The sequence below is a fragment of the Falco naumanni genome, chromosome 9 (genome assembly GCF_017639655.2).
Source record: "Falco naumanni isolate bFalNau1 chromosome 9, bFalNau1.pat, whole genome shotgun sequence".
NCBI lineage: Eukaryota > Metazoa > Chordata > Aves > Falconiformes > Falconidae > Falco > Falco naumanni.
In genome coordinates, this window is record NC_054062.1 from 26,019,867 (window position 1) to 26,028,946 (window position 9,080).

Here is a 9,080-nt window from a genome sequence, read left to right on the forward strand (position 1 = left end):
TTTAAAATCCCTATTAATTCTTCATCTTTTTGCTGTTGCTGTACTCTAATGCAAGAAGAAATTGTGTTCTTGCTTGTCTGAAGTCTTTTTTATGCTTCACAGAAATGCATTTTTAGAAGGTTATGTACAACAGTTTCTCTACACATTTCGCTATTTCTGCACACAAGAAGAATTTTTGCAGTTTCTTCTTGATAGAATCAGCAGCACTTTATCCAGGTACAGTAATTTCCTGTGAAAAGCGTTATCAAAGCACAACTGAATTTCCCTCCAATGGCAAATGGCTGTTTCTGAAAACTACTTAAATTGAATTTTGTTGTTTGTTTTTGTAAGACTTTCTTGACAAGTTAAAGTAGAGCAAGTACTATATTTGACAATGTGGTTACTTCTTTCTTGTGAATTCTGAGTCTTACCAGTTGTTCAGTGATGGGTTGTAAGTACAACCACAGCTTTGTTTCCATACAACCATGATTTTGCTGCCATGAAACATAAGAACTTAAGATAGTGCAATCACACTAAATAATGCTTGTGATTTTTTCAACACTTATTTTTAATTTGGAAATGGATATCAATTTTAGTGAAATATGTACCTTTTTCTTCTCACCAGTACAAGCCTGGGTCCTTCCACATCACTTACCAAAATACGTAACCGCAGTTTCTACATCCTGCAGGCTTGGATTGAAGACTGCTACAGTGTAGACTTTGCAACAAATACTGATCTTTTGTGTACCCTAAAAGAATTTATTTCTTCCAAGGTAAGCCAGAATAATGCCATTTTTGACACCTGTCTTCAATATGTCTGGTTTTGGACAGACAGGAATCTTACAACTATTTTGTGTCTTGCTTATAATTTATAGGAGATTGAGTTCAATATTGTGTTAGCCTGTTTTGTATTTACAGGTTGCTCCATTAAATGGCTATGGTGAGCGCTTGTTGTCATTGCTTGAGGATGCTTCTGCCAGGAAAAGTGGCAGTGCTCACCACGGCTCCAGCATGGAGAATTGTGAAGAGGAAGGTGAGGAGGGCAGAAAAACGTTACATTTCCTATGTAAAAAGCTCTCAGAAGACATCTGCAGAAAGGTATGTCTTTTTTTCAGATTCGGTATATGGAGCACACACATTTCTATATATTATTTTCTGACAAAAACTAAAGTGTCCAGCTTAAGGTCCAGACCCCTATTTAGTAAAAATTATCTACCTTCATTTTAAATTTTCTTTTGAAAATATCTAAGGCCTAAACAGTTCTATAACTGTGGAAATCATCTTAAGCCTTAGTTGTGCCCTGTCAGCTGTTTCAGTAACAATAGATCAGATAATCAAAATTTTGAGAGGAGTTGAACTCTTCATCCTAGATACTAGCATGTGACTCATAGTTACCAGGAGACCTTTTCCCCCTTGTCAAACACTAATGCTTTCTATTAGGCATATGTCTTTGTAAAACTATAAATGTAGGAAACCAGCAGGAAGGTGAGAGGTTTCCTGCTAGAACTTCAAAGCTTATAGAAAAAACTTGTCTGAACTTTTGTCTGTGTTTTATGTACTGTACTGGTGAAAAGTAACCATAGAAGCCAGAACATATACTGTAGGCTTTTCCTGAAAAAACATCTCTCTACAGAGTAACCAAAATGACACGTGGAAGTCAAATGCGTTGATAATGTACGAGCTGAATTTAGAATCAGCCTCCTGATAAAGGTGCAAAATTCCATGGGGTGTACTCAGGATTCAGCCAATAAAGGGCGAGCAGAATAGAGAAACATGATCTTTTTTTTATTGTTACTGCATCATAATTATACTGGAAGATAGAAGGGGAAAAAATGGAAGACCAAGTATTTCTTTAGACAGGAATATTTGATTCTAAGCAAAAAAGAGTACAAGAAATAGAAGTAAATTGTGTAATGTAGGACTTCAGAATATAAACCATTTTATGGCAGCAAGCTTGAATACACGGAAGTTTGTTTTAAATACCGATTGTTGATTGAGTTCTGGCAACCTCCTGCTCAAACTCATCAATTGTGCATATGATATTAGCTTAAAATAGCAACGTTGACTAAACCAATTAATGTTTGGCCTAACCTTGAAGATTAACTGAACAGTTTTGCATCCACAAAGGTGTTTCTCTAACAAAACATTCCAGAAAATTACATCAAGAGGAGGCATCGTGTTTGCTTTAGAGAATTCTTATTTTCTACAGAACTTTAACTGGAAACTTTCCAAAAGTGTGGGACCAATTGCACAATACCAGAGAGAACGACTGTGTGCTAGTTCATCAGTTTTGCCAAAGCCATGCTATAACAGTTTTACAGAAGAATTCCCGGTCTCCTTTGCTAAAGCAGATGAAGTGGGACCATATCTCCTAATCGAATACAGTGCACAGCAGCTTTGTTGTCAGCTGACATTACTGCAACAGGTACAAAGGTCTAGGTTTACTTGCAAGTACAAATAATATCTTCTTAATTTATACTCAGCCTCCTTTCTCCACCATTTCCCAACCCTGTTTCAAGTTTATTTCATACTGTTTCATAAGACTTTGAATTAAAATAATCCATTTTTCTCTTGAAATCTCTACAGTAGAATTTGGAATGACTAATTCTGTCCTCAGGCTGTGATCCCTCTAATAAATTTGCTGAAGAGAGGGGAGTGGGGGAACCCTCTGTCATTTGTATCGCCGAGCATTTTAGAAGAACTACTAGATCTAACAACAGATATATCTTACTCTTTTGTTTAGGAAGTATTTCATAAATGCCATCCTGTCCACTTTCTAAATTCAAGAGCACTTGGTGTTAAAGACAAATGTGTTGCTGTCCAAAAGTAAGTTTCTTATTTTAACTGCCCTTCCATTTTGTTGACGCACAATACCTTCCTGTGTTACACCTTTAATACATCCAAAAAGAGAAATGCATTTTAAATACTTAATATCTGTTTGACAGACTAGGTAATCCATTTATATATTTTTTTTCTAATTTCAGAAAATTTTATGCATTTGTATGTAGATGTACCTATGCACATGTTTGCACATACCTATGCATGTAATGGTTTCTGAAACAGTCTCCTTGGTCATGCATATATGTATATAAAATCTCAATGACCATTACAGTGTCACAGACCAGCTAAGGTTGGAAGAGACCTCTCAAGACTGCGTAGTCCAAACCCCCTGCCTTAAGCAAGGTCAGCTAGAGCTGCTTGCCTGGGACCACGTGCAGTTGGGTTCTGAATGTGGGTGGGGACTCCGCAGCCTCACCACGCAACATCCACTTTGTACTGTTAGGTAGATGAAGTATCGGTATTTACAGACATGTAAGAATTTCCCCATAGTTATTAGAGCAGTTATCAACCTATTTAAAATACTTTCACAATGGTAATTAATGTTTTCATCCAACCACATGGACCTAATTATATTTGATTATGGTCTACTTCTTACATACTCAGTGGATTCAGCTATCCTCTAATTAGTACTTGTTAATTGTGCTACCTGTAGATTTTTCTGTCTAAGGATAGGGAATGAACATCTCAGCAGTTCGTCTTTTACAGATTGTTAAATGGCAGCGGCTAAATCAGCTGGTATATTCTGATTTTGGGGTTCAGGCATGGAAACAAACTGTGGTGCCACTAGGTATTGGGCTCAGCCTCTTATGTGGCTGCAGTTTTTAATGAGTTTAAATTTCTGGCTGTTATTTTGTTTCAGATTGGATGGCTTGTTGTATTCAGTAACAAATGGTGAAGGTGTCTTTATGTACAGAAACATATACTGTATATGCTTATCTTGTAATCACATGTAATTATCTTGTAATTATAAGGAAGAAAAAGTAACATAGCTCAGTGGTTATAGTATATAACAGATTATAAAATCAAGACTGCAAGCACTGTGATATTATTTTAAATGGTTAGAAGTCAGCGTCTTCACAAACAAAATTTTCTTTGAAAATCCAAAGTCAGCATGAATTATTTTTGCCTTTTATTCCCCGTCTTCTCCACAGAGCTGCTTCTGCTGAGACAGTTTCACTGAAAGTCTGTAATCTGTTTCTGTCAAAGTGTATACAAGACCAGTACCTTCTACAATTATTAAGAAATGCAGACAGCGTCAGCACCTGGGTTGCTGCTGAAATAGTAATGTGTCATACGTCTAAGGTTGGTCATTGTTTTATTGTATTATTAATGATGAAAAAGTTATTTATTTTTTATTGTATATGAGTTGCTGTGTATCAAAGCTGCAAGAAATATTCTGAAATACACCTGTGAGTGAGCAGTTAACAATTTGGTTTGTTGTCACAAGGAGGGTCTTGGATATTTTGTTAGTAGCAGGTGTCAAAACCTAATAGAATGTAAGACGTGGGTTGCCTGAGGAGAATAGATGTCAGACTTGAACAAGGACATCTTGGTGATAGAAAAGAGAAAGTTTTGTGTTGGAGGGAAGAGTTACTACAGTCAACAATTTTGATAGCAAATTAAAAATGAAAATGCATCTCTTCTTCTTCCTTATCATTTAATTTTATTATGTAGATTTATGCAGATTTACTATGTATATTTAGCATATATATTTATATATATATGCTAGATCTTAATTATTTTTTTTCAGCTGCAGGTGAGCTTGTTATCAAAATTTCTTCTTATAGCAAAATGCTGCTATGAACAAAGAAATTTCGCTACTGCAATGCAAATCCTAACAGGCTTGGAAAACCTTATTGTACGACAATTACCAGTAAGTTTGGGATTGTTCTGTAACTGTTTTGCTTGATATACTCTTTTTCCAATATGGATACTAATGTGAAAAACAAAATTATATTCTGTTTTATTGTAAGGCGTGGAAAATTTTACCTGCAAAAGTAGCTGATATAATGGAGGAACTCAAGGCTGTTGAGGTATAGTATAAAGTCTTTCATGTAAAAATATTTCTTTGGGGTTCGAAAAGATGCACAACCTGCTTAAATGGATGCCTCTGCAGGGTGAAAGCCATAATTATTAGTTTGTATTATGAATGAGATTTTACTTTGATTTAAGCCTTTTGACTCTAAATCTTAGAGTTTACATTAATTTTCATCTCAAAAGTGTATCCTGCATGACTGAAAATCAACAAAGACATTTCAAAGCATGCTAGGACAGTAGATACACTTTTTCTGATTATTTATGCAGGAGCTTTGTGGCTGTGATCTGTTTTGAAAAGTCTTAAATATTTATTTTATCGCCATTGTTTTTGTATTGATCTATACAATTTTGAATTGTAGAGTGAAGGTCTGAAGTGTGATTTTGGCTGTTATTTAGAACAACTAAAATTATGTATAAAGTACCTTTATTTGTGTACTTTAAAGTGTTTGACAGCAGATTAATTCATAGTCTTGTCTTCAATGCCGAAAGCTAAAACGAATGACAAATAAATATGTAGTGCTGAATACATGAAGTGGAGAACTTCCTGTAAAACCTGTCCCGATACTTAATGTGAGATTTATCTGTGTGGGTTTTTAAATTAGGTGTTTTTAAAAAGTGACAGCTTGTGCTTGATGGAAGGAGAAAGATTCAAAACACTTCCAACAATTCCTTCAGCCCATGTTTTGGCTATGCATGTCCAACAACTTGAAACTGGAGGATTCACAATGACAAATGGAGCTCACAAGTGGACTAAACTTAGGTGATTATTTTAATTATTTACATATTCACCTAATTTTTAAAAATAGATTATTGTCTAATGGGGTGATGAGAGCTGATGCAACATTTCACAGTTGGCAGTTTAAATAGTTTCAGTCATTTTGACATCTAATTAAAGGGACATATACTATAGAAGGGAGTACTCAATGCTTTTGAATTTCCTGTAAAATTTGGGTTTGGGGCTTTAGTTTTTTGGGCATATTTTTTTGTGGGCTTTTTTATCTGCAAAACAAACTAATCTTTTTCTTTTTCTTTTTTTTACCACGTTCTCTTTCAAGAAATATTGCAAAAGTTGTGAGCCAAGTTCATGCATTTCAAGAGAATCCTTATACATATACACCAGATTTCAGGCTGCAGACTTACCTCAGACAAAGAATAACTCGATTTAAAGATGCAGACATTTCTGCATTGGCAGCTGACAACTGTGCCAATTTCCACCAGATACCAGCAGAAAAACATTCTCGAAAAATTCAAGACACGCTGCGCAGAATGAAGGCAACATTTCAGTAGTTATTTACCTTTCATCTGTTCTATTCCAAGCGTAGAATGTAAAATTGGATTAAGTTGACTTCATCAATTCCCAAGCAAATACTTCACTGAAATGACTTAAAATACTATCTCAAGTTGAAATGTCCATATTTCTTAACTTGGAGTTATAAAATGCTGACTAAAGAAATTTTAATCCTTGGCAACTGGATGACAGATCAAAAGAATAAAAATAAAGATAAAAGTAAAGAGAGAGTATAGATGAAAAGGATGATTAATTTTCTCACTGTTCCTTAGCATAAAAATATAATTAGCCCACAAACAAATATCTAAAAAATACTGTGGCAATAAGTTAAAATTACAGCTTCTGTTGCACAGTTGGCCTAGGAGAGTTCAGAATATAGTTCATTAAATGTTGAATATATTTTTGTATAAACATATTACACTTGTATCCTGTCACCGTGTGCATATAATTCAGGGACACAGGTCCTCTGCTATCTTTTGACTGTTGGTGTGTCTGGCTTTTTATGTTGTGTATCATAAAAACTATACTTGGCTTGAATAATTGGCCATTTTTTTCTTCAAGCATACTATGGAGAGGAATGCAGTGCTGCAACTTTTTTTTTTGGTTTGGATTTAATGTCATTGAACTAACCTGTTTTCAAACAAAAGCAAGATCTGAATCTAAATATTATCAATTTGTTACTCTGCTTCTGCCCTCATGGCCTTGTGAAAATGGTAAATGTGAAATTGCTTTTTTGGGAATTGGGGTTTTTTTTGTCTGTATTGGGCACAAGAATCACTTTGCTAATTTGAGTACATACGTGTGTGTGCACATTTGATTATGGCTTTTGCTCCTGAGATTGCTTTTGTAGATTGCAGTGCTCCAGCAGCATTAAATAGAAGATAACTGTGTGAAATTTGGATCTGCAACTTGTAAAGCTTTGGTGCTAACCTGTTCATAGAGCTTGTACTTACAGGACCTTCTAAATGGCAATGAAATGTGATGCTGTTGCTTCACGTGAGGTTTGTTGAGCTACCCAGGTTTATGCAAGGCCAAAATGTTAAGGCTACAAATTAGTTACAAATACAAGTGTTTCTACCAGAGGGAGCAATGGTAGTATTGGAAGAGAAGTGGGGAAGGGCAAGAAATAGCTAAAATGAGCTCTGTCCTGAAAGTGAAATCCTAGAACTATGTTTAAAAAATGAAAATATTTTGAGAGATATGAAGAGCAGATGTGAACTAACTGTCTTGGCATGTTTTAGTGATGGAGGAGGATGATATAAGAAATGGGAAAGTGCACATCTCTGGTATTTTGGAAATTGTACTATTGAACTTGACAGAAATGCATGTGCACATGTTAAATTGTAGCTTTTTCAATGTTTAAGAGGAAAGCTTCTCCTTTTCTCAATAACAGCAATATATACATCGCAGGCCACCTGCTTCTCATCTTTCTCGGTAAAAACAAGGTATGTCCACACTTTCCATTAAATACCTCAGTTACTTTGTCATATTAATATATTAATATTAACTTTTGTGCCCTTACTAGTTTAAACACTGGAGAACTCTGTTCTCAACAGGGTTTTCTTGCATTTGTTCTACTTTTAAGGTGATATATTTTGTTTTTTCACATATGTAGGTTTAGCATGTCATTAATTGTAGTATTTTGACTTACCCTTAAGGAAGTAAAATGTGTTGTGTTGCTCTTTCTTTAAAACTTGACAAATGTGAAAACATTTAATCTTTACCTCCTATCTTTATATAATACAGTGAAGAATGTTAATGATGACCTTATCTTCAGACATACATTTCACATATTTGATCTATGTTTTTATTAGTAATTTGCTTTTCTCAATTAAGAATCACCATTCACTTAAGCCTTGCCTTTGAAAGACAGTAAAATTTTAAGTAGCATAAGCTTTACTAATGTAAAGAACTCCACAAAACTTGCTAATGACATGATCTTAATAAATTCACTTTTTATAGTTGCCAGACTGTTCAAAATGCTTTTGTGAGTTTACACATCATTTATATGTTCCACTTGTGATAATTAGCTCATACATTTCTTAGTTTTTATCATGATTAAAAGCAACTACTACATCTAGAAAATACTGTGTTTATGACAATAACTGGTGCTATAGAAGAATTTAAATATCATATCATATGTTCTGTATAATGCTTCAGTGTATCAGACCTTAAATTGTATAAATTTGTATTGAGTTATGATACTACTTTGGGTTATTTTCATCAATCAGATATTTGTATTTGTATTTAGACACCACCCCAGAGCAACAACAAAAAATGTAAATACCTATTGAGGAAAAAAAAATCACTCTTTTACAAGGAAACTGGTTTGGTTTTGTTTGTGAGCACCAATGTATGCACATCTTATGTGACACAGATTTCAGAATAAAGTTACCTCTAGCATATAACTGTACTGCTTATTTATGACTAACAAGCAGGAAGGGTTGGGCTAAAGTTTTCTCTCTCTGTGGGAAGTGTCCTTTTAAATGGAAACACAGGACAAAGCATGTTGTACTAGTTGTATCTAGTCAGTAAAATGTTATTGGCATCAGTAATTATATTGCATAAATGAGCAACTTTGCAGTCTGGCCTCATGTTTCCATTCCAATGCCAAATTAGAATATTTTGAAAAAAAATTTAGTATGTTCTTTAAGCCAGAATTGCCACCAGCTGTCCTAGTTCTTCTTCATTTTTTTCCACACTTCCCTCATCTTGGTTTTATGTTGTTTATTTTTCAAACAGTGACCCATGGAGTTTCTGATATGAAGTCTGCTCCTTGGGAGCATTTGCACTGTGTGTTGGTGCTCCTTCTGTGTCCCTTTGCAGGTGTCTGTTTCCAGGATCCCTGGGGTTTTCAGGCCTCCTGCTAGAGAGCTGGGACCTGTCCTAATTACACTGACTGCATTCAAAAGCAGGTTTCCAGCCCCAGCATCTT

At 34.9% G+C, this 9,080-nt stretch overlaps 1 protein-coding gene across 2 annotated transcripts in view; it reads left to right on the top strand.

The window, feature by feature from the left end:
- Window positions 1-8,548, top strand: part of KNDC1 (kinase non-catalytic C-lobe domain containing 1) — a 65,903-nt gene extending 57,355 nt beyond the window's left edge. For both annotated transcript variants that reach the window (XM_040607552.1, XM_040607551.1), the window contains 10 exons: window positions 103-216; window positions 605-752; window positions 898-1,077; window positions 2,189-2,404; window positions 2,723-2,805; window positions 3,972-4,122; window positions 4,571-4,693; window positions 4,794-4,853; window positions 5,460-5,617; window positions 5,913-8,548. In XM_040607552.1, coding sequence (XP_040463486.1) covers window positions 103-216; window positions 605-752; window positions 898-1,077; window positions 2,189-2,404; window positions 2,723-2,805; window positions 3,972-4,122; window positions 4,571-4,693; window positions 4,794-4,853; window positions 5,460-5,617; window positions 5,913-6,144 — 1,465 coding nt within the window. In that variant the 3' untranslated portion in view covers window positions 6,145-8,548. The remainder of the gene's footprint in view (window positions 1-102; window positions 217-604; window positions 753-897; window positions 1,078-2,188; window positions 2,405-2,722; window positions 2,806-3,971; window positions 4,123-4,570; window positions 4,694-4,793; window positions 4,854-5,459; window positions 5,618-5,912) is intronic.
- Window positions 8,549-9,080: the final 532 nt, after the last annotated feature.